Source organism: Rhopalosiphum padi, chromosome 2, assembly GCF_020882245.1.
Source record: "Rhopalosiphum padi isolate XX-2018 chromosome 2, ASM2088224v1, whole genome shotgun sequence".
NCBI classification, from domain to species: domain Eukaryota; kingdom Metazoa; phylum Arthropoda; class Insecta; order Hemiptera; family Aphididae; genus Rhopalosiphum; species Rhopalosiphum padi.
The window spans coordinates 10,200,014-10,227,939 of NC_083598.1; the positions used below are offsets into that span (position 1 = coordinate 10,200,014).

A 27,926-nucleotide genomic window follows, 5' to 3' on the forward strand; every position below is an offset into this window, starting at 1 on the left:
ACCTTTTCGAAAAATTAACACCGTTCAAAACAGTTATTTTAATGAATAATAGCTATATAATGTCCTCAAAATGTAAAGGTTAGTCTACTCTTTAGCGAGCAAATTAATCTCGTATTATAATTTTTGTCAGTGTAATGAAGTACCTACTACCTACATTAAAAATTCAAATAATTTATAAAATAATAATGTTCATTCGAATTAATAATTAAAAATAACTACCAGTGGCGTATATAGGGTTTTTAAAAGGCCATGCAACACCAAAAAATAGACACCCACTCACAGACCAAAGTGTGTTCTAGAGAATTTAATTTTTAGCTTCCCTAAAAATTAAAGTTGTGACAACCCATGCAGCTGCATATATTTGAGGCCATAGATATACGCCACTGATATAACTACTATAAGCTACTAAATATTATAAGTTAATAACACTTTTAGTGCTATAGTTTTGGGCGTTTTGGCAGTTTTTTTATAATAAAAAAAAAATGCTTTATGGAATCAACCAGTTAATAGAATCAAAATGATCTGAACCGATATGATCACTTTAAGCGGAACTCCCTGTATTTTGTGTTTTCAACTATCATGTCATGAATACATTTGAATTTGTTTTTAATAGAATTTAGTTTTTTCCATCTCTTTTATTGTCATCTTAAAAATCTAATTGATGAGTGTTTGTAATAAAATAATATCTGACTTTCGTTATATTAAATTAAATGAAGTAAGTCCATATGTAAAAACTGTATTTGATATTAAAGATTATAACCCATAATTTGATTGAATAGGTATATTATTATTTTTCGAACTATAAGCCTCTTAGCTCTTATTATTATAAAATATGTTTTAATTAAAAGTTTTTAAATAGGTTTTGTAAATAATAATATTAATTTTAAGTTATAAATATTATAGAAAATTTTAAGTTAACATTAACATATCTTCAATAGTTGAGTAGATTAATTCAATAATAGTACATTGCATATAAGCACCAAATTATTTTGGAAATTTCATAAAATAAGATTTTAATCAAACATTGTATTTTTTGTTTATTATCTTTTCTAAATTATAATATGGTATATTTCATATTCGAGTTGATAAATGCTGTTTCATGTAAAGTTATTGTACGTATCTTATTTGCTTTCTAAAATGCAGTTTAGAAAAAAATTTTCATATTTAAATTCTTAAAAAATCTCTACTTGTATCAATTTTATATCTCTTATCACTAATACTTTAACTTCATTAATAAAATCTAACGCAACTCATAAACCATCAGACTTAATTTAGTTTTTAAAAAGATATTAGAAACATAAATATAAATACAAAAAAAAAATGAATTTCGTAAGTTGTAGTTTAATAAATTACAATAAATTAATTTTACTTAAAATACAATAGAGTTTTTATTATAGTAAATATTATGAAACAATTAATACATGTTTCTATTTTTACAGATTAGTTGTTTCATAAAAATGAAATAATAAAAAATTTGTATAAATGCAATACTTCGTAAGATTTTAAATTTAATCATTGTTGATCAAACATCAATTACAATTGAACAATAGAAACAATAAAACATCGTGTAACTAACCAATTCAAATTTTAAAATACTATTACTTTATTCTTTATTTAATAATCTAAAAATAATTGTCATAGTATTATAAAAATCTCGTTATAGTTGTTGAACCATAAAAGAAAAAAATATAATTTTATGATTTATTTTCACTTACGAAAACAGGGATGCTGAATGTTTCTATTTAAATTAAAATCAAAATCAACTCATTTTGTTATATCAAGCAATAATATTTTATTATTTGATTTAAAACATTAAATTTGTAATCAAATTGTCTTTTATTAGGTAAAATATGAGATTACATTTCTTTTTATGAATTAATTCTCTAATGTCAATTTACACAAATATTTAGGTTGATGCTAATGTACTATACAATTGCATGATATTAATTTGTATTATAAATTTAACAATTATTGTCGATTATCTAGCTGATAATCTATACTGATGTACTGATTTTTTTTAAAAATCATAAAAAGCTAATTAGGTACAATTTTTTTACGTAATACCAAAATCTAAAATAAATTATATAATTATTATTTGTATTATAATAATAAGTATAATTCCATTATTTTTTATCATATATTTTTATTTGTTTAAATTATTAACGAATTTTAATATTTTCATAGCCTAAATACATGCATAATATTTTAGCGATACGTAAACTTTTAATATATATTGTATATGTATAAAAATGGACTGACAAATTATGACGGATTCAAAAAAAAAACTTATACATGTGAACACAGTAGTCATGAATGATGAATGCTGTTTAATATTTTTACAAAAGCACCTTTAAACAGTTCTTAAATATACATTTCATATCGCTAAGGTCAAGAGACATTAAATCCTTCAAGTAATAATTTAAATTTCACAGTAGCTCAAAAATAAATGAGTATTCTATGTAAACTCGTTATTTTATAAATATTCAGAAAAAACATAACGTATATGGTACAGTAATCTGTTTCCTGGAATAATTATTATCAATGTAATACAAATAAAGGACAATATTATTACGCAGTGACAAATAAATGTACAGGAGTTACAACACTGTGATAATTATTTCTTACACCACATTAGGTTTTGATAAACAAACACAGTAATAATAAACATTTTGAATATTTAACACAATAAATAATGGGTATAACAATTGGTATTTCCATTAAGGTCATTCTGGATAACTTATATAATTTCCACATTACATAGAATTTGCATATTTCGGCAATTTCAACTATTGATAATTCTAGAATTTATTCTAATCATAATAAACTTTTGAAATTCTAAGTTCATTTATTAAGTTTCATTGGTTGACCATTAGTTTTAATTTGAATGTTCAATTAATATAATTATAAATTAAGTATTTCCTTTATGTTAATATTAATACTATCTAAATGATAAGATAAACAAATATTATTTCAAATTATGTTAATTTTAAGTTAACAATTATAAATTTACACAGAGACTTAAATTTAAATTTATAATTATTCTTAATATTAATACTATGGTCTTTAGTATTTTAGTTATACAATTAAAAACAAATTACTTTTGTTTATAATTTAAACTGAAATATGAATAATATTGATAAAAATTGTTGCACCTGAATAGTTGTAACACAAAAATGCCTTGTACAACATAAATATAAAAAAAAAAATATTGTACGAGATATCTTTATTGCCCATATAATAATTTAAAAACATTTAACATTTTTAATATTTTCTGTGAGTATGAAATTTGATTATTGATAAAATCAAATCAGATTCAAACTTTATATTAAAATCATTTTATCGACAATTTAGAAATTTTTTTTTAAATAGTGATGTTGCGTAAAAATTAATGTAGGAGCTTATGTTATGATATAGATATAAGATTAATATTTACCGTTTGTAAATATTAAAAAAAAATCTATTTAAATTTTTAACATACTTTTTTTTACTTTAATTATAATAAAAACAAATAAACATATGAATTTAAAAATTTTAAATTATTATATTTGGCCAATTACAAGTATTAAAATCTATTTAAGATAAACAAAACAATTTATTGAATATTTAAATTTAATTTTTCATACACAAAAATGACTTAATCATTCATTTATGAAATTACCATGGAGCATATATTTTTAATATTTATAACAGAGGTTATTTAATCTAAACTCAAGTTAAAGAGAAGCTGTTGTTTTTTGTGTCCATGAGATCTCACCTATAACTTATTTATTATGTGATGTTAATTTTAAATGAAGTAATAAATATATTATTGATTTCATTATAAATAAATATCGTCCTTAATGACTGAGAATGTTTATTTTATATTTGAAACATTTTTAATTCATAAATATTATAATAATATATGGCATATGTGTTTAATTTTTGTGAATTTTTAATTATAAGGTTGTACAATATAAAGGACTCAATTCATTTTTATAAAAGTATAAGAGTTATAGCTGAGTATAATATATATATAAAAGAAAAATTATATTCTAACACGAACATTCACACCTTAACCTATACATTGTACAGCACATTTAACTTAACCGATACAATGTTTAGAATTAAATACGAACAACATTGTGCACAATTATTAGGTTTAAGAGATAAATACAACAAATTTAACAGATGTGAATAACTGAAAAATATGTAGCATATACAAATTTTATTTTGAAAACACAAAAAAATCCTCTTGTCTCTTTCTTATTTCTCTTAAAATTTCATTCGCTTATCATTAATCACGATTCATTAAAAAATATAAATTATAAATTCAAACAAATATTTTCAATAGTCTAAGAAATATGAGAAATTAAATAATTCATTTCGAAAAACTTAAATACTACAATTGGTAAAAATGCCATCCATGTAGATTATCAATCATTGTTTGAATTAGAAAAAAATATAAGCTAAGTCAATTTTGTTGAAAATAGCTGTGCCGTAAATTTTTATTATTATTATTTTTTTTTTGTAATTTATTGATTGTTTTTTCTCACTTAGGAAAACTACTGTGAAAATCGAAAAACAACTTCTTCAAAACACCAACTAGATCATTTTTCTAATCTAAAAAGTTACTATATGGTACTTTTGAAGTTATTCTCCACCATAAATACCGGACAGTGGACAGATACATTACAACGATAGAATAAAAAACACAATTTAAAAAAAAAATAAAGTCTAAATGCCACTTGAAATCCAAAATGATTATTGAAAAAAAATTGAATAAAGCTTGATCGAAAACAAAACTTATTGCGTTTTGGGTACTGAATTCGCTTTGTTCATCTTGTTTCAAAAATATAGCATTATATTATTAAAATTTTTAAGAAATTATGTTAGGTAAATATCACGCTTTTTGGAGTTGCTTAAACAAATTTCAATAACGAATTTAGGAAAAAAATTTTTTGTACTACATAAAACTATTTAAAAAACAAAAAACAATTTCTATTAATCTATTCAGTATGTTAGATAAATCCATAATGAGTTAAAATCAATATAAAGACGCTTAAATCAATATTTAATAAGAGCTATGTGAATGTTTAAAGCGCTTTTTTTACTCGAAAATATTCACAGAAAAACAATAATACACGAATTATTGTAATACAATTTTATACACAAAGGTGAACAATTAAAACAAAAATTATTAATATGCACTGTGATTAAATAATGTTCTTTTTTAATGATAATCATTTTTAATTTAAATATTTTGTTTAGCATATTATTATTATTATACTATATTATTTAGTATACTGATTAGGTATTATATGAATAGTTTATACTTAATAATTAATTTAAAATAATAAAATGTTACAAAATATACTACATTTTTGAATAAATATTTATAAAATTTAAATAAATAAAGTATCACAATTTTAAAACCTAATTATATATATATATATTATTTTTGTTTAGTAGGTACACAGTACACACAGAGTAATGCCTTCAAACTAACTTATATTTTATTTTTACAGTGACTATATAATGATCTTAAACTTATAAATAAATATTTTTATAAATACAATCTGTATACTTAATTTGTTTGGTCAAAATATAATTGATACAAATAGTCTCTATAAAGTTAAAATAATAAATTGTTTTTAATATTATTTTAAATTATATAAATTAAAGCAATGATCTAGTTTTATTAAATATAATTTTTATAAAGTATGTCTAACACACATAACAGGATCGTATAATTTATTTTAAAATTATTGCAATTATAAAGACATAAAACATATGCGTGATATAGTTGTTCGAAACAAATAGAGCTAATTTGTAAAAAAAAGTGAATTTATGGTATAAAAATATTAAAAGAAAAGTGTAATAGTAAAACTAAATAGACAATATCAAGGGAGTTGACAATATTATTAATGATTCCAACTGTTAATAAAATATCGAATGTTTTCCTTTGGGTAGATTAGAATAGTATCTTGGGCGTCAATGAACATTTTAAAAGAAACTTTTGTTATGTTATCAAATATAATAAATTATGTGCACCCACATATAGTTAGTGGAATGTCTGTATTACATTATTTTAGAAAAAAAGTTTTTTTTTTATCTGGTTGTATTTATATCCTTTGTGATCGTATTGTAGAACGATATGAATGTAGAAAGTGCTATAGGCTTCCGTGTGTTCTGAATATCTTCCAATACAGACGAGAGCATCAACATATTAAAAAAAATAACTTATAAGTTATACCTACCACATTAAATAAATTATACTTAATATTATAATTTATATACGAGTACTTTTTAAAAAAAGTCTAAATATGTTATAACTAAGCTACGCATACAACCATAGTGACAAGAAAAAACGTTAATCGTCAAGAACAACAGCGAACGAAAAGCTTATAACCCTAAATTCTTTTCATCAAAATTCCTTGAACGTTTTCATTGATCGGGTTTCTAGTGTCTATCACCTTGTGCAATTTGCAACTTAGTGTGTATAAATCCACAACCACGGCACTGAGTCCATTGATAGTAGACATATTTTTCCCTCCACTCATCCTTCAGTCATTTATCCTTTACGATACATTTGTCTCTTTATCAACCCGATAAATTATGATAATTGCAAATGTCGCGACCGGGCGATTCTCCACGACTTGGGTGATTATAAATGGGGAAATATTCTCTCCGGAATTCTCTTTTGCGTCAAAAGATAAATGGCCTAAATGTGCTGAAATAATACGACGTGTACTACCGCCGACGATACTGTTTCTTTACAGTTTGTTTTCATTCATTATTCCTCTAGAATAATAACGAATATTGACCGTCAACGGTACCGTGAATATGTTGGTCAAAAGATTAAGAAAACACTATCGTTTTTAATTAGACTCATCTCTTGTGTCTGTACGATACGCATTGTATAAATATAGAAACACTATGGTAAATATGGCGTAATACAAAATTCATTTAACTGTTTAAAATGTTGATTTTGGTAATGTTGTATTATGAATATTAGGCAAAATAAATTAAATACTTACATAAATATAATTACTATTGATAAGTTTTACTTTAAATTTAATATAACAATATTATTAATTCAATTTATTTATCTACACAAATAGGAATTTTATTATGTTACAGTTACACTATACGATTTAAGAAATGTAAATCTTATTTTAAACCAATTATTGCATAGATATTTAATGGGACGTCACCTAAATGAAACGTAAATACAGTGAATAGTTTTCCAATCGCATCACACTAGATTATTACCATGCATTTAATGTAGAGTACTTAATAGTTAATACGATTATATTAGTATTTCAGCTATATCACAAGTTAATTGAATATTGTGTGTTATAATTGTGTGATAAGATTAGTAATCATATTCAATGCTATAAATATCATAAAATTAACTTAAACTATTTATTATGTAAGTATTTTGATAAAGGTTTGAATCTTCTGATATCTTCTCAAATAAAAATAAAAGAATATGTAAAATTTCATATTCATTTGAAATAATTGTTATACAAAATATTAGACTATTCTTCTACTTCTCGAAGTAATAAATCAACTTGTTATTTATAAATTGTTATGAAGTATCAAATATAGAATTGAAAATAAACGATGAAACATTATAACGATCGGTGGTAGTTTGAGTTCTGATCTATGATTGTAAGTACAACAGGTGGCTAGTATTTAAATAAATAATTTTGCCCAAAAAAAAGTGTGTTATATGGGCCATTTATATGCTTTTATTACATATGTATGAGCAAATCGATTGTGTAATTTATTTATTATTGTACTTTACGTAACAGTTATTTAGATTTTAAGGGTATGTTCACAACATACATAATACTATACACTAAACATACTAATGAACTTGCGACGTTTCATTACTTAAAATATATTAAATATATAATGTATTTATATTTTCACTCCAATCATAAGACATGGTGAAATTTAAATAAATAAAGGTCAAGTATATAGTAATATAATTAAGAGTGATTAGAATGATATTAGTCATTTATCAATAGTTTTAAATTTTAAGCGAAGCGATAAATATGTACCTATTGATTTTATGATCATTTTTGTTTGTTTGTATATACGATGAGTAATTGATACAATTTTAAAATTTAAGGGTGGTTTTGGATAGCAGACTAGATTTAGTTTGTACTTTAAATTCCCAGTATTTTATATATATATATATATATATATATATAAATTATATATAATCGAAAAAAACAAGCTAACAGTTGAAAAAATCTTCACGTAAATTCAATTTTTGACAAAATCGATATATTTTAGATGTAACTTAAGAAGCAATAATTCTAAATACTTGAAATTTTCACTAAACGTTTATATTATTGCCTTTTTAATCAATTTATAGGTAAGAGATACTTTAAATGTTTTTTAATTTTATTTTCTAAAATGGTCGATTAAAAATTATTCATAAGGTAAAAATGTTTGAACATTAAATACAAAGCTCTTCATAAGTTGTTTATGTATGATGTATGAATTAAAAGTCTTCAAAAATCTATGATATTAATCTTTAAATATTTTTTTATAAGCGTTTAAAGTTAAAATTTTGACAAAATTCATCAAACCTCAAAAATTAAAATGTATTTTGTAGTTAGTAATTTATAAATAATTTTAAATTTATACATATGATTTGAAACTTTAACACGAGGTTATTTATAAGTTGAGCAATTTATATAATTATGTTTTTATGAACATTTGAATTTAAAATATTGGATATTTACCCATAAAATATGGTTAATTTATAAGTTTTTTATATTATAATTTGCACCTAGGTATTAGATAAAATTTATTTTTAGAGAAAATAATATGGTATCTTGATTAGCTTAAATCAATATATTGCAGAATTTATAAAAATATGATCTTATTTGCCCTGCGTTGAGATAAATCGTGATACTTTTAAGATTTATAGATTAAATCATGAACACGTTTAATTTAATACACATAAATAATATGTGTACATCGAAATTATAAATACAAAACAAATTGGTAAATATCTACGAGTTTCTTATATTTTGATACCTAGAAAGTTAAAAACATACTTAATAAAAATAAAAAATGTAATATGTAGGTGACGTATTATTATAAACAACTATAATAAAGATATATAGAAATATCAATTTTTTTTTGTCATAGCCACTACTTTGTTTCACGTATTAATAATTATTTACAATTTACAAATTTACAATTTGCAATCTGAAAATGTAAGTTCAAAAAAGTACTAAATATGTTGTTTAAGGTTAAATATAAAACAAATACCTGCATTATACATATACAGTCAAAATATAAAATACACCTATATCAAAAACTGTACAGATATACAAGAAGTATAATATTTATGATATTAATATATAATATATTATTATTTGTGATATTATGTGATACGCGAAGGAAATAATTGTAATAATGATAAAATTAAAAATATAGGATAGTACCATCGGAAAATATACTGACGATATGTACGATACATAGGTAGATTAATATTGTAGGACAAACGTTTAAATGATTTCAGTACACTTGTTAAATTTTAAAAATATTTAATTTTGGTAGTGATGGCATTGATCTCTATACAGATTCAATAGTCACCAAGACACTCTCTCTAGCTGTCGCTCTTGATAGTTCGTCAATTATAGAGTCTGAAAAGCATATGATGAATTGAACATTTTCTCTATGATATGAATGCCTTAGCAAATTACTATAAATAACTAATAAGTTTAATATAACTATAAAATAAAATATTTTTTTTTTTTTTTTTGTTTAATCATTCGTTATTTTGGTAAATTTTATGGGAAAAACATTTTATAATATTACATAATAATATAAAAAAAAAACATTATTACTTGATGATATAGGCGACACTCTGACAGACTGTCTCTACTCAGAATCATTTTTTGTATACAATGTTATATCATTGAATTTAAATTTAACCCATCCATAACAGTAACCCATTCAACTCTTAATGTACAGTACAGCAGCACCATAGAAAATTTAACTATTCTAATTACTCATTGAATGTCACATACGTGAAAACCGTGTATAATATTTTACCTAAATACATTATTAATAATATGATTCAATTTGTGAGTGAGACTGTTAGTGATATTGTATTAAAGCTTATTGATATCAATAAGTCTAGCGTTCGTATACAACGAATTACACCAATATATATGGAAGTTAAACGACTGTTTGTTTTGTTATTAAATGGTTTTTTCATTCCTATTTTATCATAAAAATTATTCTCTCTTTTTTTATTGTTATTTAATTGTATCTGTCGGGTAACATCGAGATAGAAATAGAAAATTTATTGAGTGGGTAGATTCTTAATAAATTGACGTTAAATGAGTGCGAAGCAGTTAAAACATTAAACTTGGAAAAAAGTTTCTTTTTTCTTCAGCTTAATATGTTGAAATTACAATTTTAGAACCGTTTATTAATGCATTCAACTATACCAAATAACTAATTAATTTCACTTAAAAATAACAGACAGAGTTTTTCAAAGTATTTCTCAATTGTTAATTGACCACACTAAACTTCTTAATTTTTAAAACAATATTAAATTATAAATAAATTAGATGCAAGCAACAAGCAATATTAAAAAATCACATTTTCATTTAAAAAAATACAGAGTTAATTCTTAAAAAATAATTGTTTATTATTTTTGTTTTATCCTTACTATTGTTAATATATATTTTTATAATCAAAAAATGTATGAACATTTATTATACTTAAAAGTATAATTTCTACTAATTCTAATTAAATTAGGTCCATTTTGAAAGAACCTATTATACTTTTGTGTTTTGTGTTAAAAATGAAAAAAATATATTGTTTATCATTATATATATATATATTTATTTATATTATATAAATGCAAATTTAGTGCTAAAATATTTTTAAGGATTTTAAATTTTTCTAAATAGATTTTTTTATTAATGCTATCTATTAACATATATTTCTTTTCTTTTATATAGGGAAACTATTTTAATTAATTTGAATTTAATAAATAAAATATAATATTTTTTAATGATTATCAAAAATAAAGTTTATTGTTCTCTATTCTTATCTTATGTGCACGATTAAACGAAGTTAATATAATATATGATTATACATTACTATTTTCCTTTGCGAAATTTTCAGCTAACTTATAAGTTTCTTGTAGATACCATGCTTTGCAATAGTCACCGACACCTGCCAAACATCTTGCAGCTACTGGCAAGTTCATTAGCTGTAGGCCAATATCTGATAGGTTTTGCCACATGCCATCAACCTCGTACTGATGATCATCACTGTCCTCTAAACTTTCCAGGTATAATATAGCCCGTCCAAAATCGCTATCGTGTACAGCCGTACCAAATTCTACAAGACGTTCGTCCAAGTCGTAAGTGTAATGTCGTTCACCTTCTTGGCAACGAATCTGCGAACAAATATGAAATGAAATAAAATAAAAACTATTGAACATTGTATTATTTTTTTATGTCAAACATACTCTTAACTACGGGGTACGAAAAAATAATCGTGAATAGATAAATTATTATTTTAAAATGTGTATCTACATAAATGGCGCATATATATAAAATTGTAAAGGTTATTTTTAAATCGTATAAACAAAATGAATTACAATATTTGAAACTTAGTATGATCATTCATAGATTCATAGATTATTAACGGTAAGACAAGTTATTTACAGCGTGTAACACTATTTTTGTACATAATTATGTTTTAATGAGTACAATATAAAATAAAATATGTAAATTAGCTACAGGATTGTCTTATATTATTGTTAGTTACATTGTTTTTATCTTTAAATGTACATTATCATTACTTTTGAGTTATGATTTATTACTCTTAGTAAATATTTCTCTAAAAAAAAAAAAAATAAACGATATAATTAACATGATAAAATTTTATTTGGAATGATTTATTATAAATAATTCTTTATAATTGTATATTTAATATTTATTAACTTATGTAAATAATTAAATGTAAATTTGTGATAATAACGACCTTTGAAAATTATTCATTTGATTTATGATATAATTATATAAAAACTAAAATAAAGTAATGCATTTTTAAAAAAACTATAGAAAAGTTAGAAATTTGTTTGGCAATTTGTAAAAGTACTACACTTGTGATTTTTCATAACATTAAAAAATATATACAACCGTATGTTTATATTTTTATTGACTTATTTATAATATGGTTGTTGAAAAAAAATAACTACGAGTAGAATTTATAATTTTTTCATCAAATTCTTAAATGTTAAGTTGATAAATAATTATAAGTATTCCTATAATATAAAATGTGTAGAACTATGGGTTTGTTAGGTTTTTTTTATTTTTATTTACTCGCACAAAATAAAATATATCAACATTTAAATGCATAATCATTTTTTTTTTATCATTAATTTTAAATTACATAAATATTATCATAATAATAAATTTAGTATAATTTTGTGACAGAAAAAAAAAGAAAGAAAATTAAGGAAAAAAATAATAAAAAGGGTGGGCAAGTGGATATCGCACTGCTGTATAATAGTAGAGATGGGGAGTAGGTCACTATAATGGATGTGTTAAATTTGAATGCAATGACAGGTATCATTGTATATAAAAAACTATTCTGAACGGAGATGATTTGTCAGTTTGGATAATTAGTAGAATATATTATATTATTAGAGACTAATAATTTATTACCTATATTTAAATTGTAATATATAGTTATTTTATGCGATTTCGTAAAAAATTAAATTTCATACACTCATAAAATTATTTCTATATTGACGCTAGAATTTTTTTTTCAGCTAAAAGTTGTAAATATAATTTTTTATAATATAATATGTATAAATAAATATTATTATGATAAATAAAAACTAAATAATATAAGAAATTGTATTATATCACCTTACAATAATATTACAATTATTAAGATAAATTACTTTAATAGTTTTATCAAAAAAACATCACTTAGTTATTCTAGGCTGATAGACTGTTTCTGCTCAGAATCGTTTTTGGTATATAATGATAAATCTTTGAATTCAAATTAAACAGACCTATCGGCTATCACCTATAGTAGTAAACCACGCCTAATATAGAGCAGAGCGGTACTCACTTACCTACCTTTTTATTAATTATATATTAAATGTGGGTACATAATTATATTAATTGCCTCAATAGGAAGTTAACTACCATTGTTCTGTTTTTAATATTATCTAAAAAAAATTTAGGCTGGATATGTTACATATGTTTTCTAATTTTTAAAATACTACTATATTTGAAAATCTACCGAATAATGCGATTTATGATTTAACTCTGACTTCTTGAAATAATATATTAATACATAAATTGAAAATAAAAATATTTAGTTTCATTTTTTTAGCTTGTAACAATCTTTTTATACATATTATATTTTATAATAATAATACTATGCATAATATTTAGATACGTGGAAATTAATCAAATTTAAATCATTAACCATTAATCACTTAATACATATTTATATACAATTCGTATGTATTATGTGTATTATTGAATATATTTCTTAGTCAATAATGTAAATTACAATTACTCAGCCAAAAATTATATGTTAATTCGTTACAATATAAAAGATACTAGAGAATAATCCTTAAATTACCTTAAAAATTATAACAATTTATTTTATTACTGTAATTTATTTAAAACAATTTTATTAAAAACACATAATATTATATACTTTTATAAAAGGTATGCAAATATATAAATATTCTAATACTGTAATCACCAAATAATCGATATGAATACTATAATTAAATTATAAAATATATTATATAATAATATAAAAAAAATATTAAATGAAAAATATTTTTATAATTAACTATTCTAAAATAGATAATCTAAATGAATTAATGTTTTGCTACAATATACTATTATGTTCACAAAGCTAATTATTGAATTCAGAAAGACACTTTTGAGTTGAACTCTGTTTACTAAAGTGTGTAACAGTGGGGGTACTGGGGTATCACTAATTTAACATGATGAGGTAATGGAATTTACATTACCTTCCCACTTTAAATTACCAAATTCCCATAGGATACTGCATTATATTCTTATGAAATTTTTGAAACTTAAGTGATTAAAACACAATTAAGAACCAAGATTTGAAGAATTTATAAATATTTTTAGATTATATGATTAAGTTACAATGGGATTAATGTACATTTAGTGAAAATAATAATTTTACAAATATTCAACAGAATTTGAAACAAAATTTAAAAAAAAAGCCGATGCAGAAGTTAAGAAGACCATTGAATATTGTGTGTGTGTGAAATTTTTTCATAATACATCTTATAGTGACATCAAATAATCGGAAAACACATTAATAATAATTTAAATTTTAGGTCATTTTAGCTAAACATTTTTTACGTAATACTTTTCTCGGTACAATTTTTCATTATTTTAATCTCCTGAATAAATCAAAAAATTATATTTTTTCATTACCTTATATATAAAATTATAAAATTTCTGTTTTTCGTGTAATTATTGTTATTTTTGTCATTGATATTAAATCACCAACTTAAGTATTGCATTTTATAAACAAATTAATTAAAGATACGACATTAAGGATTTGAATGAATTTAATTTCAACCTCGACTGTTCAATTTTAATAATCGGTAGGAACGCCAAACAGTTTAATTTTTTATATTTGTATGATAGGTATTTCAATAAAGAATGTTTTACGATTACATAGTTTTCTCATGTATTTTATTTAACCAATCATTTTTATTTATTACATTATTTTGCCTATTTGTTTTGTTGTATAATAATTAGTGATAACAAGTACCTACTATCACTTACACTCCATCATAAAAGACATTTATAGTGGTAAAATAATATTAATAGCTGTTAAATATTAAGTACTCTCCATACTTATACTTAGATTACCATAAATAATTATGTAAGAGGAAGTGATGAAATCAAAAGGTTTAACATGTATTTACCAGACATATGATTGTACAAAAACCCACGAATATTTATTGCAAGATTTTTGTCATTCAATAAAATTATTTCTGAAATTCACTGAATTTTGTTTCTTACGTGAACGGAATCTCAATGAAAATAACAAACAATACTTATAGATAGTTTCTCAAGTATGTAATACGTATCGAGTTAGCAAAGTGCACGGTTGTGTGTGCCTGCGTGCGTGCGTATGTCTGAGTAGGTATAGATACGTCTCGCCTATGTGTACCTCCCATTAGCTGTTAAATCGTGTCCTTATCATGGAATTGCTTACAGTAGAACACTGTTGTAGAGTAAAAATAATCAATATTATTCTCTTTTAGACGGTCTGTCCTGGAAACATAATAAACCGCTGAGCATACGAAAGAAAAGTCCATCTACAGTTCGTGCGAATAATGACGTATTTTGAACCTGCCCGTGCTTCGCGGAAATCAAGAAGGGTATCAAGTAAATAGGTATAAGGATAGTATTTGACCTATACACATTTTGGCCTACGCTTTGGGTTCTAGTTAATGTTAATAACTCTTAGCTTGTCAATTTTATAATTATGCTAAAACGTACGTCGACAAGTCTTGTTTAACTAACTGACATCAATTAAAATGTAACCAAGGTACATTTTTAAAAAACAGACGCTAATTATTATTATAATATTAATTGCATCAATAAGCAAGTGTGTACTGAAACCCTTTTAATTTATATCCATACTCTAAGTGCCCTGTCATTATTTTACACTGTGTCTATTTTTTCTTTGTATCCATCAAGAAAATTGAATAGTATTTAATTATATAAAACTAATATAAATAATTATCCGTTTTCTTCAAAATCATTTTTTTTTTTTAAAACATTTTAATAATGGAATGTGTTTATGAATTGGTTTTAAAATAATATATAACACTTTTAACTGTATAAATATGGATCAATAAAAATACGGAAACGTATTTATTATTACGATATATGAATAATTATGATTAATGTATAGTATAATTTCATAATTATAAGTTTACAAAAAACAGTTTAACTTTATTTCTTGTTCTTTGGAATTGACAAAAACATAATTAATCGTTTTAATTTTGATCGTTTAAAACTTGTTCATTTATATCAATTATTTATCTGAATTTCATGAATGTTTATTATTACAAAAGTTTACACAATAAGCTCTTACTTATTTTACTATTTAAGTAAATTATTATAGCATAATAAATAAAACAAATTAATAATTATGAAAAATGTATACTTATTTATTCTATACACTCATCTGTTTTTAATTTGTGAAAGAATACATTTTAAATTTAATCAGATTTATATTTAGAACACAAAATCAGTGATTTTAAAATTCTATATTACACAAAAATATATTTAATATAATTATATGTGTACGAAGATTTTACTAGAGATTTCTACTAAGATTTCATTTTCAATTTCAAGGTTAAAAGGTTAAAAAATGTTCCAAAAAAATGGTTATTAATTAAGATTTCAATGATAATGGGGAAATATTAAAATGCTAAACATATCAAAATATTTGTTCAGGAAACTTCGTGATTTAAAATTATATTAAAATAACTATAATTGTTTATCAAAAATGGTAATCGGAAAAAAGCCTCAGAAAAAAAGTCCCTGACAACATTCATCGGAAAAAAAGCTCCGTATTAATTAAATACATTATTTGTTATTTTATTACGATTTACATAATTAAATAATGTAATCATTACATTTATCTATGTAAAATTTCTTTAACATATCTAAAAGTATAACTGCACTCTGCATTTAACATTGTCAATAATTGTCATTTGTTATTTGTACCTACATAATTTAAAAAATGTTTTAGGGTAAACATTTAAAATAATTAAAAAATATAAATTAATTGTCATTTGTATATAATTTAAATAATTTATTTAAAATTTTTTAAATTATATAATACAAATGACAAATTACAATTATTTTAAATATTAACCCTTAAATATTTTTTAAATTATGTAGGTACAAATAACAAATGAAAATTATTGACAATGTTAGTTACAGATTGAAAATAATATACTTATAAATATGTTAAAAAAGTATTACATAAATAAATATTCTAATGATTATAATATATAATTATGTAAACCATAATAAAATAACGAATAATATATTTAATTGATACGGGGCTTTTTTTTCCGATGAATGTTGTTAGGGGCTTTTTTTTCCCTAGATTTATCAAAAATATAATATGTATATATTATATTTATTTATATGTACAAGGTAGTTTGTATATTTAGTAGAAATAAATTAACTATACATTTAAAAAAATATTATTGTGTTTATTGATTTGAAATAAATGTAAAGACAGTAAAATTGTTATGATATCAAACTGATATTGTGACAAAGAACAAATTACTATTTATTACTATTTTTTTCTTGTTAATTATTGTAAACTCGTCTGTTGCATTGTTTAATGTTATGGATTTGCAAATTGCAATGTGATGGGTTATGTATATTACATTTCTACAACAGAAGAACCAATAATGTGTTTTTGTATTACAACTTACCGTTGTCTTTCCCGAAATTCGGTCGACGGACATTACGTCGCCAGCCACTGTTAACACAGTTACTCGGTCGGGCGTGTCAATATTGTACCAAACACAAGCGCCTTGTCGTCCCTGAGCCACGACGACATCACTGCCAATCACCCACTGTGCACCGAAAATACAATACAACGTTATACATAGGTTCAGCTGTGTCTACAATAATCTGATATTATTTAGTAAAACGATTATTGTGTTCGATGCGAATCCGTTCATTATTATAACTAAAACTGTTCAATGTTTCGCGGGACCCAGAACAACGTTTTCAATAATGTTTAACACTAAACACACTAAAAGCCATTTAATAATACTATGGTTGGAGTAATATTGTAATTTTGTTAAATACCATTCATTTTATTCACTAATAATTATTATATGTGTTTGGCGTTAAAATAATTTTGCATTCAAAGAAATAGAAACAAGTTCTTATAATAAAATAGTAAGTTAATGAAAAATAATACTAATTTATTGCTAAATTGTTAATAATGAATAAATTTTGATGAATTCCGATGCATAGAAATTTTATGATTATTTTACAAATTTAAAAATGATTTTAATGAATTTAAAAGTCACTATTTTTTTAAAATGCAATTATAATACCTAGGTTCTAGACCAATCTTCATAAAAAAGTGTGTTAATATTGGAATGATATTCAATATTATTCATATTATGTATAATGTATATAAAAGTATATATATTTGAAAAATTAAATATAATTCCCTTTTTAGCTTGTATAATATATAAACGATATTTAATAAAATACAATTGAACATTTTTAATATTGTTAAATATAACTATAGGTAACTGTAGGTTCCTATCTTGTATTCATGTATGGTTCGACGTTTAAGTTTTCAAGAATTGAGAAGTCTTCGAATTAAATCCAATTTAATTAGTCTTTAGATATAGAATGAAATTAATAATTATATTGATTTTAAGTAAACAGTTCAAATATCTTCAATCAAAATTAATTTTATTGCTACTGTTATTATAGTAATAACCTTTCCGACTTCATTATAAGTGAATTGTAATGTAATTCTCATTTATGATTTCCACGAAGGAAAATTTTCTTTTACAGAATTTACATAAAAACAAAATTGATTCTTATTAATTCTTCAGTAAAATATATTAACCAATTAAAATTTTTCAAATTCCATGTTTAAAGTTTATTTTTACTATCGTGTTTTCAGTTAAATAACAATTTTCGTAGTACTATAATATCCATCAATTTTAATTTATGTATAAATATTAAATATATGTATTAAATGATAACCAAATTAGTTATAAATTAAATAATTTCGCAGTGAATACGTTGAGTAAAAAAAAATGTTTATCGTACATATTTTTATTTTTTTTGAAATGCACAAATATAAAAATAAATATTCTATAAATTATATGACTTTTTTTCCTAAACTATAAATTATTATTAAATTACATATATTTAAAAACCATTTAAATTATTAGTTATTTTATAAACATAATTTATTTAACTTACTTGTACAAAAGAACACCCATTCAGTAATATTTCCTTATGACCGGTTCTTGCATCTAACAGTGTAAGTGTTGTACTTTTATCTCGATATAATAACTTATGACCCGTTTCATTCAATTCGAGCCAATCAATTTTTGTTGCGTGGCCAATCTGTAGGTCAACAACTCCTACAACTAAATCCACTGAAAGATATAAAAAAATGACTGAAAAAGGTATGTATAATAGGTAGCAAAAATCTACATCAGTTAAAATAATTTATATTTGTACATTATCAAATAAACCATTATTTTGTAAAAATGTTATTTAACAATTGCGTGAAATCAAGTTATTAAGACAGCCTGTACCATAACTGCATAAGACAGAAATAATGAGAAAGATAACTTAACTTGATCATTTGCAATATTAGAATCTTGTGGAAAAAAATTTCCTAGATACAAAACTATCTACAATCATTTAGTAACCGATCTTAAAGGTAAATTAGTTTAGTATAGATTTGGACAATTCAGTTTAAACCTAAGAACTTTGGATTCTAACTCAATTTACTATCCACATTTGAAAAACTTATCGAAAAATAATTTTACATTAAAATTAAACCAATAAATATTAATTGATCAACATAATGTAAGTACTACAAAAATTTCAGTTTGGATTTAATCCCTGAAAATACAATATAAATCAATTCCATAGAATCATGGATACAATTTTAGCTTCCATTGAGGTAAAGAAATACCCTTACTTAAATTTAATATTAAACAAATTTCACTTCAACAGTCTACAAAATACCTTGTTATCACTCTAGAAAAAAAGTTAATATGGTCAAATAACACTAAAAAAAAAAAGAAAAACAACTTCACGCATCCGCCTACTTCGATCTATACTAAAATCAAACATAAGCTTTAATATTAAACTTCTCGTATACAAATAAATCATTAGACTAATATGATTTCATAGAATTTAAATTTGGGATCCTGCAATCCCTTAAATATCTGCCCTATTAAAGTTTTCCAAGTCAATTAAGTCACCTTAAGACTCAACACAGGTGCTCCTTGGTACATAACAAATACAATCCTACATAATGATATAAAATTAAAAAGTAGTTAAAGAACATTCAAACTACAAGGTTCTACAAAAAATTTCATTCAAAATTAATCAACCATACAAATCCTTTCATTAGAAATACCTTAAATTGTCACTATGTATTCCCCATAAATTTAAAAGAGACTGAGCGCTAAAGGAATTTTGAAGTAAATTAAGAAAAAAATAAACAAAAACAAAAAAAAGGAATAAATTAAATTTTAATTTCTGAAGTTCTGTCAATAGATTGTCTTTTCTTCGTGTCATTAATGCCATTGTGCTTAATTTTTCTTACCTTTGTTGCTTAATGTTTATGTAAAACGGATTGCAGATATATTTTAATAAAAAAACACTGTACTATAAACATATTATTGTATTATTGTATCATTCGGTACCTAATAAAAATAAATATTTTTAAATTATATTTTCAGTCATTTCTGATCAAATCAATATAATGTATACAATATACATGGGTCAATTTAAAATTTAAATGTACGATTAAATAATAATATAATATTAGTCATTTTATGAAAGTTAATTTAGAGCATATGTTTAAATAAAAACCAATAAATACTTTTATCTTCTAAAATCATAATTATTTGATTACCTTTATAATATATCAATAATATAAATTGGATTAAGCCGTATTATAATGTCAACATTTTGATTTATTTAAACAAATCATAAGTAGGTAAACAATTTTGATCTTATTATAATTTTATAAATTAGATAAGTAAACGTGGAAATTAAATTTAGTCATTCATTAAATATTTATGGCTTTTACCTAACACAATACACATATTTTAATCTTATTGTTTTATAACTTAGATATTAACTATTTGAGATATTATTTTATTTATATAATATTATGCTTTAGTTTTAATTACACTTTTTAGTGTTAAGATAAAATAAAAAAAAAGTCTACAATGATCCATAAAAATACTTTTTACAAGGAACATTGTTGTGTGAAGCATTAAGGTGAAGGATATAAGCTAAACTTGGTTACACCTTAAAGAGGTATTTCACAATGTTGTGTATAAAATGTGAAATCTATTTTAAACTGCTGGGATTGCTGAAAAATATTTAAAGTGTTTATATTATGTAGGTATATAATATTAAAATTACTATATAAGTGTCGTCAACTGTTATGTATTGAATAGTGATAATTTTTTGTACTTAAGCTAATTATTAGATAATTCAATTTTAATTAATGTATAATATATTTTATAAATGTTTACATATGGAGATAATGTTTTAAAAAAAAAACTATTATTTGGTTCAACTTTTTTATCTAAATGTATGAAATAAATTAACTTAATTGATGTTCTTTATTTTCATAGTCAATAATTCGTATGATATACCCCAAGAAAAAAAATACCAGCAATTTTGCGTTAATACTACTTATCTTATAAATTGAATAGTCTTCGTTTATGTTTTATTACTTGAGTCATAAATTTTTATTTATTATTGATTGTAAAAATTCTAAGATATCTGGTAAGCTCATATAACCTTTGACTATATTATAGTGTCTAAAACTAGAATGTTTTGGTTTTCCATTTAGTAATAAAAATCGGTGTAAAATGTGGAATAAATAGTTTAGTGAGGTATAATAATTCGATGATGAGCATGGGGCAGCGGCGAGAAGTAAGAATATAAAAACTAGGACGTTGATAATAAAATACTATTTTCTATTACCGATACAAATTGTCTTTAAGTCCAGTAAATAGGCGAGTTTTTTGTTTTCTTCGTTGGAGTTGAATTGTTTGCGTTCATTCAGCCGTACACTGATCAAATGAGGATTTACAAACTCAGTTCTAAAAAAAAAACCAAAAATAAAATATATCTATGTACTATATTGATGCATTATATAAGCACAGGTATAAAATCGAGGATGGTACATATAGGCATGTGATTTTTACAGCTTAAATGACAAATCGTGAAGAGCTTTTTGAGTATATTCTACAAAATACGAGGTCGATTCCATGCCAATAATATACCCAGCAATAAGATAGCTCTAGTAAAACTTCAGAAACAGTAGGTAGAAGTATTCGTTTACTGAATATTAATAGATATTTTGAGAAATTTAAATGCATAACATTCTTTGTTTTTTATTTTATTAATCGAAAGTGAAACATTTTATTTATTCGGTTTTATTATATTTTTAACGATTAAATTGTAAATGTACATTTTAGATAATATAATATTTTGTGTATATATAAATAATATATGAACTACACATTTTAGCTTTAATTTAAAAGATAGTTATTTTGTGAAAAATATTAACTATATAGTATATTATTAGATTTAAGGAACGACAAAAATTAAAATTTTTCTGTTTTTAAAAATTCGTAGAATATACATAAATATGGCTTGATAATATTAAATTCTATTATCGTTTGGAATATGAATAATTTTCTAACGAAATATAATTTTCAATACCTAGAAGATTTTTAATTTTTTAAGATTATTACGAACACAGTCATCTGACTTATTCAACTTTTATTTGTAGGAATCATTTACAACTTATTATGTCATTTTTAATAATTCTTAGAAACTTATTAATCATATAATAGGTAAGTATATGTTGTCAATGTTAATTATAATAATATCGATCGAGCGATAATAAAAAAGACATAAAATTATAAATAGTACACTATGTATGTATTTTTAAACTAAATCAATGTGACTTTAAATAACACCAAACCCGTATAATTCCCCTATTAAAACTTTACATCGTAATAAATGTATTATAGTATTAAAAATGTGTTAAATATTATTTCAACATAATTCTATTGAAACCACAATTTTTTTTATATAATTGTACATACTACTTAGCCATATAGGTACTTTATTAGATCGTCGTTTAACGATTGAAATTTATCAGATAAAAATATGAATTGGAGTAAAAGTACATTGCATACATAGTTAGAAGTAATTTATGTACGTTTAATTATGTAAAACGAGACCGTATTATTTTGAATTAAGGTTATCTTACGCAAAACCGATTCCATAACAATTGTTCATTGTTCTTTAACGGAATTTACGGACCCAAATTTATGTATCACATCGTGCATTTTGTGTATGACCATTCCATATAATTAATGATCCACCACTGTATTATTCTGTCGTATTCACCATACCAAAAATACATTTTAATCGTTCAAAACACTCGAAAATTATAATTAAACAATATACGACAACTAAGGTGTGAAGATCTGAAAACATTTATGTTCACCATCTATGTTAGTAAAAACCTATGTTTAGGGTAATTCACATAAAAAAAAGTTTTTTTATGAATTGAAGAAAAAATAATATATTATTAAAGTTTAGCAAAGTTATTTATATAATATATATTATATCTACCTATGTATTATTTATTATTGTCACTTCCATTTGCATCACACAAAATCATAAGTTGTAATCTGACGGTAAATCAATTTTTCTATCAACTACTACGTTAATCTCTGGTTATTAATATAATAAGTAACAACACAACCAAGATTATTTTAACCATGTTTGTTTTTATTTTATTTTTTTTTTTTATTATACGTTATTATATTTATAGATATTGCGTATATTTTAATTGTAATTAATGGTCCTCTATTTCGGCCAGCCTTGTCGTTATTTTGTAAGATTTTTGTAGAGTGATGTGACAGCTTTCTCGTTACACTTAATTATAATTAATGCTTCACCGTGCTCCAATCACGTCTATATCAGATAATGGTTTTGTAATTAAACATCGGTAGAAAAAAAAGTAGAAAATACATTGACCCTCCATCCCCTTTCCCAACAGTAGATGGTTTTTTTTTTATTTAATGTTTTAGCGCATATTTGATTACCTGACGGTCACTAGTATCTGATCGTTTCCGTATTCCACGAGGGTCAATTCACCACAATTGAAAATCATACATACACTTGGATTTTCGAAGTAGAATTTCTCATTTCTTTCAGAATAAGGCCACACAACTTCGCTCAGCAAATTCCTTTCCATATCACCTATTACGATGGCTTACATTATTAAGATTATTATTAAATGCCAGAGCAGTTGCATAATGTATTACACTGGCAATGTTTTAATTAATGTATGTTATGTTTATTTAATTTTCGTTTGTTCTTAAGGAATGTAAGATTCGTTCTTAGAAACATTTGAGACTATGCAATATATTTACAGTATCTAAGTATACCGTTTCATAGTGATTTCAAGCATTAAATTTTTTTTATCGTTATTTTATTATAAGTAGATTGTTATAACATATTAATTCTTAAATTATTAGTTAACTGTTAGTTACCTAATAACAAAGTGTCTCTTGTACGACCAATCAAATAACGATCTTCTCCCATTACTCGAACATCTTCAATTTCATGGCCATATTGAGATTTAAGTATCACACCATGTGATGATTGGTTGTTAGATTCGTTATTGAGTGGTTTCACTAAAACTTGACTTGGCCCTACGTAGGTCATTTCGAATTTATTTTTCCATACGGTTCGTCTAAAAAAATAGCAGCTGAGTTATTAAACTAACTTATCAATATAAAATAAAATCAATTATTCATGACAGTTTACATTGTACCTAAATTTAATGTAATGTAAGATTAATTTATCATAATCAATTTTTAAAGTTTTTCGGGGGTAATAAAATACTTGATATTACCCATACTCAAATAAACTTTAAACTTTAATGAGGTTATTTAATGCAATTATAAATAATGTGTTTTAGATACTAAGTGAAACAAAATTTACAATTGTGGTTTTTTTTTGTACATTTTTTGTAGTGGAAAAAATGAAAAAAAATAAAGTGTTGTGTTGCTATATAATATAGGTTGTAAATTTAACATAGGTAGTATTTTAGAGACGACATTATTTTTGTAAATGATAGAATAGATTAAATGCCGTATTAAAAAATTATGATAAATGCCATTTATTTAGAGTAAATTTTCATAGATTTAACTATAGAAAATAAATTAATAAGAAGATATTATTCATTCTTTGCTTAACAATATCAGCAAAAAATGAATGACTCTTACATATTAAATCACAAAATCATTGTGTTTTAATTAACTATTGAATGTGTAAAAAATCCTTCAATATTTATTTATATATTTATAAATAATTATTAATTAATTCAGTACAGACAATTTAATTTTCTTACTTTATAACAGATTCAAAGAGTTCCATGCCTCCACATAAAGTACCACAGATAATGCGTGATCCATCTCTTTTCCATGCCAATGCAGAAACTGTATACATATTGGGTATATACATGACATTTTCTTCTTCCCATGTTAGTTTAGATGGGCTCCATGAGTACAACCGTAACCTGAGTTTATTTAACAAATTATATTATATTCTGCTATTATAGTTTTATAGAAAAGAAAGTTTAATTTTTTTGAATATAAATAATATCCCATTCATACATTGATAATAATTTATACTTAAGTATAAAATATTGATAAAAGTGTAGGTGTGTAACCATAATTTGTTTATTTCCCATAAAATAACATTCATAATGCGATTTTAATACCTACATATTATTTAGAATATTATTGATAATCAACAAGAAACCTATATACTTATAAATAAAAAAATAACCTAGCCTATAGAGAATAGAGATCTATATAGTGTTTGTTAGAAATTATAACTTATACACAATATACGTAGAAATTGTTTGTATTCATTTAAATGATGCGATATTTTTTTAGTAATTAACTATTGGATTTAATGAAAGATGACAAAACTATAGGAGATAGTGTATTACCGTTTTGAAATGTTTCCGCCATTATTTCCTGCCGTTTTCAGAATATAATATATGATTTAGTATATACTTATGTTCCATACGTATTTAGTATATCTAATTCATATATATATATATATGTATAAGTATATAAATATATATTGTGGGTGTGAGTATAGCTCATGAGATATACATAAATTATATAAATAATCAAATTTTTTTTTAAGTGTTTTTTTTAACAAACTGTATTGTTTTAATTGTTTTATCTGTTATACTTATCATTGTTTTAGATAAAATATAATAAAATTACACATATAAAATATAAGTATAACCGCAAGTGCATGATTCTTTACTATGTATTTATGTTGAAAAGTATAATGATTTATGTAAAAATTATTTGCCAAAAACCATTAAATTAGCTGAAGTTGAACATTAGAGATAATTTGAAACACTATGGTTACAGAAGATATTTGAGTCCCGCATTCCAAACTCATTTATCACATCCATGTTAAAAGCATGTGCACATAGTACTTACACGTGCTGTTCAATTATTGTACACTTTCACTAATAAGGAATGTATCCCTTTTTACTTTGATGCACATATGTTAAGCTGAAAATATCTTCTAAAGATTCACAAAGAGTATATATATTTTATAAAATAACGAAAAACATGAAGTTAATTCAGGCTCAAATGCAGGATTTAAATAATTATTACAGGGGGAAATGGAAAACATCAATGTGTGTTATTGTATGTAGGTCATAGTATTATTTATTACAAAATCATTGTTCAATGAAGAAAAATAAAATGTAAATAATAAAAAAAAATACAATAAATTATGATGTGCATTTGGTGAAAGGCTCTTTATGACTTAGAATATACTATATACTACGCTCAACAAATAAAATAATTAATGATTAATATAAATTCAGTAGCGAATAACTTTTTTTTTGTTGTGGATACTTTTACTAAAGTATGTTACTAGTTTTATTTGAATATTGAATACTAAATATAAAATATCATGAAGTACGTGTAGTGCATTTGATTATAATTATTTATATGTGTTTAAACGTTTATATACACATAATTCAAAGATATTTCACGTTGTTAGATGGTAATCGATATTATTTGACGTTGTTTTGAAAAGTTAAATTATTTTTTCCTTTCAAACTTTTCAAATTATTTTATTAAAACCATCGGTAAATGGTAATATTTATAAATCGAACCTATTGAAACTGCCAATGACAACTGCTTGTCCGCTGGGACTACTGCAGCCCACGGTAAACTCCTTTTGGTCAGGACAATTACTGTCTGGTGAATAATCAAACTGTTTGCAGGAACGTCCGTTTTGGTCGTAAAACTGCACTGAAAAATCACATCCTGCTGCAATGATACATCCAGAAGCCCAACACAACGCATATGGAGGGACCGGATGAACAACAATGCGTCCCTGAAATAATAGTTAATAAGTAAACATATTATTCAGCACAGTGATTAACTACTTGAAGAACTTTTTAAACTTAGATATGAAAAAGAATATAGGTTCACATTAGACCCTGAGGTAATTAGATACGTAACTGTTTTTTTTTGAGAAATGTATATTATAAATAAACCTAAATACTTTATTATTAATAAAAATATAATAAATATATCAAATTTCGTCGTTACTTTGATAATTATACAATGTACAAGTCATCACTTTTAATTTTTATAAAAATAAATTTATAAAATATATTAAAAATTAGTAATATATTTTTTTATTTTTTTATCGAATTGTTTTATTTATATTATTATGTTTGTACCCAAATAAAAATATTTTATCGATAAATATTTGTTTTTTACCAATAATACAGGTAATGAAATGTATATGAAATATATAAAATAAAATTATGTAAAAAGTTATTGAAAATAAAATTAAATATTCACATGTTAATTCTTCAAAAAAAGTTTTAATTTTGTTTTTATTACAGCCATTTATGATTGAGTTTTGATTAATTTCTTTGCTGATCTTTTTTTTTAACTATGAATAAAACTCATTTATCAGAATCGATTATCATTAAGCTTTTAA

General features: G+C 23.3%; 1 protein-coding gene across 1 annotated transcript in view; it reads right to left on the bottom strand.

Moving 5' to 3' along the window:
- LOC132921121 (intraflagellar transport protein 172 homolog) overlaps window positions 1-27,926 on the bottom strand; it is an 87,882-nt gene that overhangs the window by 40,766 nt on the left and 19,190 nt on the right. Inside the window, exons 6-13 of the mRNA XM_060983971.1 lie at window positions 27,085-27,308; window positions 25,279-25,446; window positions 24,416-24,618; window positions 23,966-24,122; window positions 21,822-21,940; window positions 19,056-19,234; window positions 17,528-17,671; window positions 11,128-11,428 (exon numbers count right to left, since the gene is read on the bottom strand). Of these exons, the coding sequence (XP_060839954.1) occupies window positions 11,128-11,428; window positions 17,528-17,671; window positions 19,056-19,234; window positions 21,822-21,940; window positions 23,966-24,122; window positions 24,416-24,618; window positions 25,279-25,446; window positions 27,085-27,308 (1,495 nt within the window). The remainder of the gene's footprint in view (window positions 1-11,127; window positions 11,429-17,527; window positions 17,672-19,055; window positions 19,235-21,821; window positions 21,941-23,965; window positions 24,123-24,415; window positions 24,619-25,278; window positions 25,447-27,084; window positions 27,309-27,926) is intronic.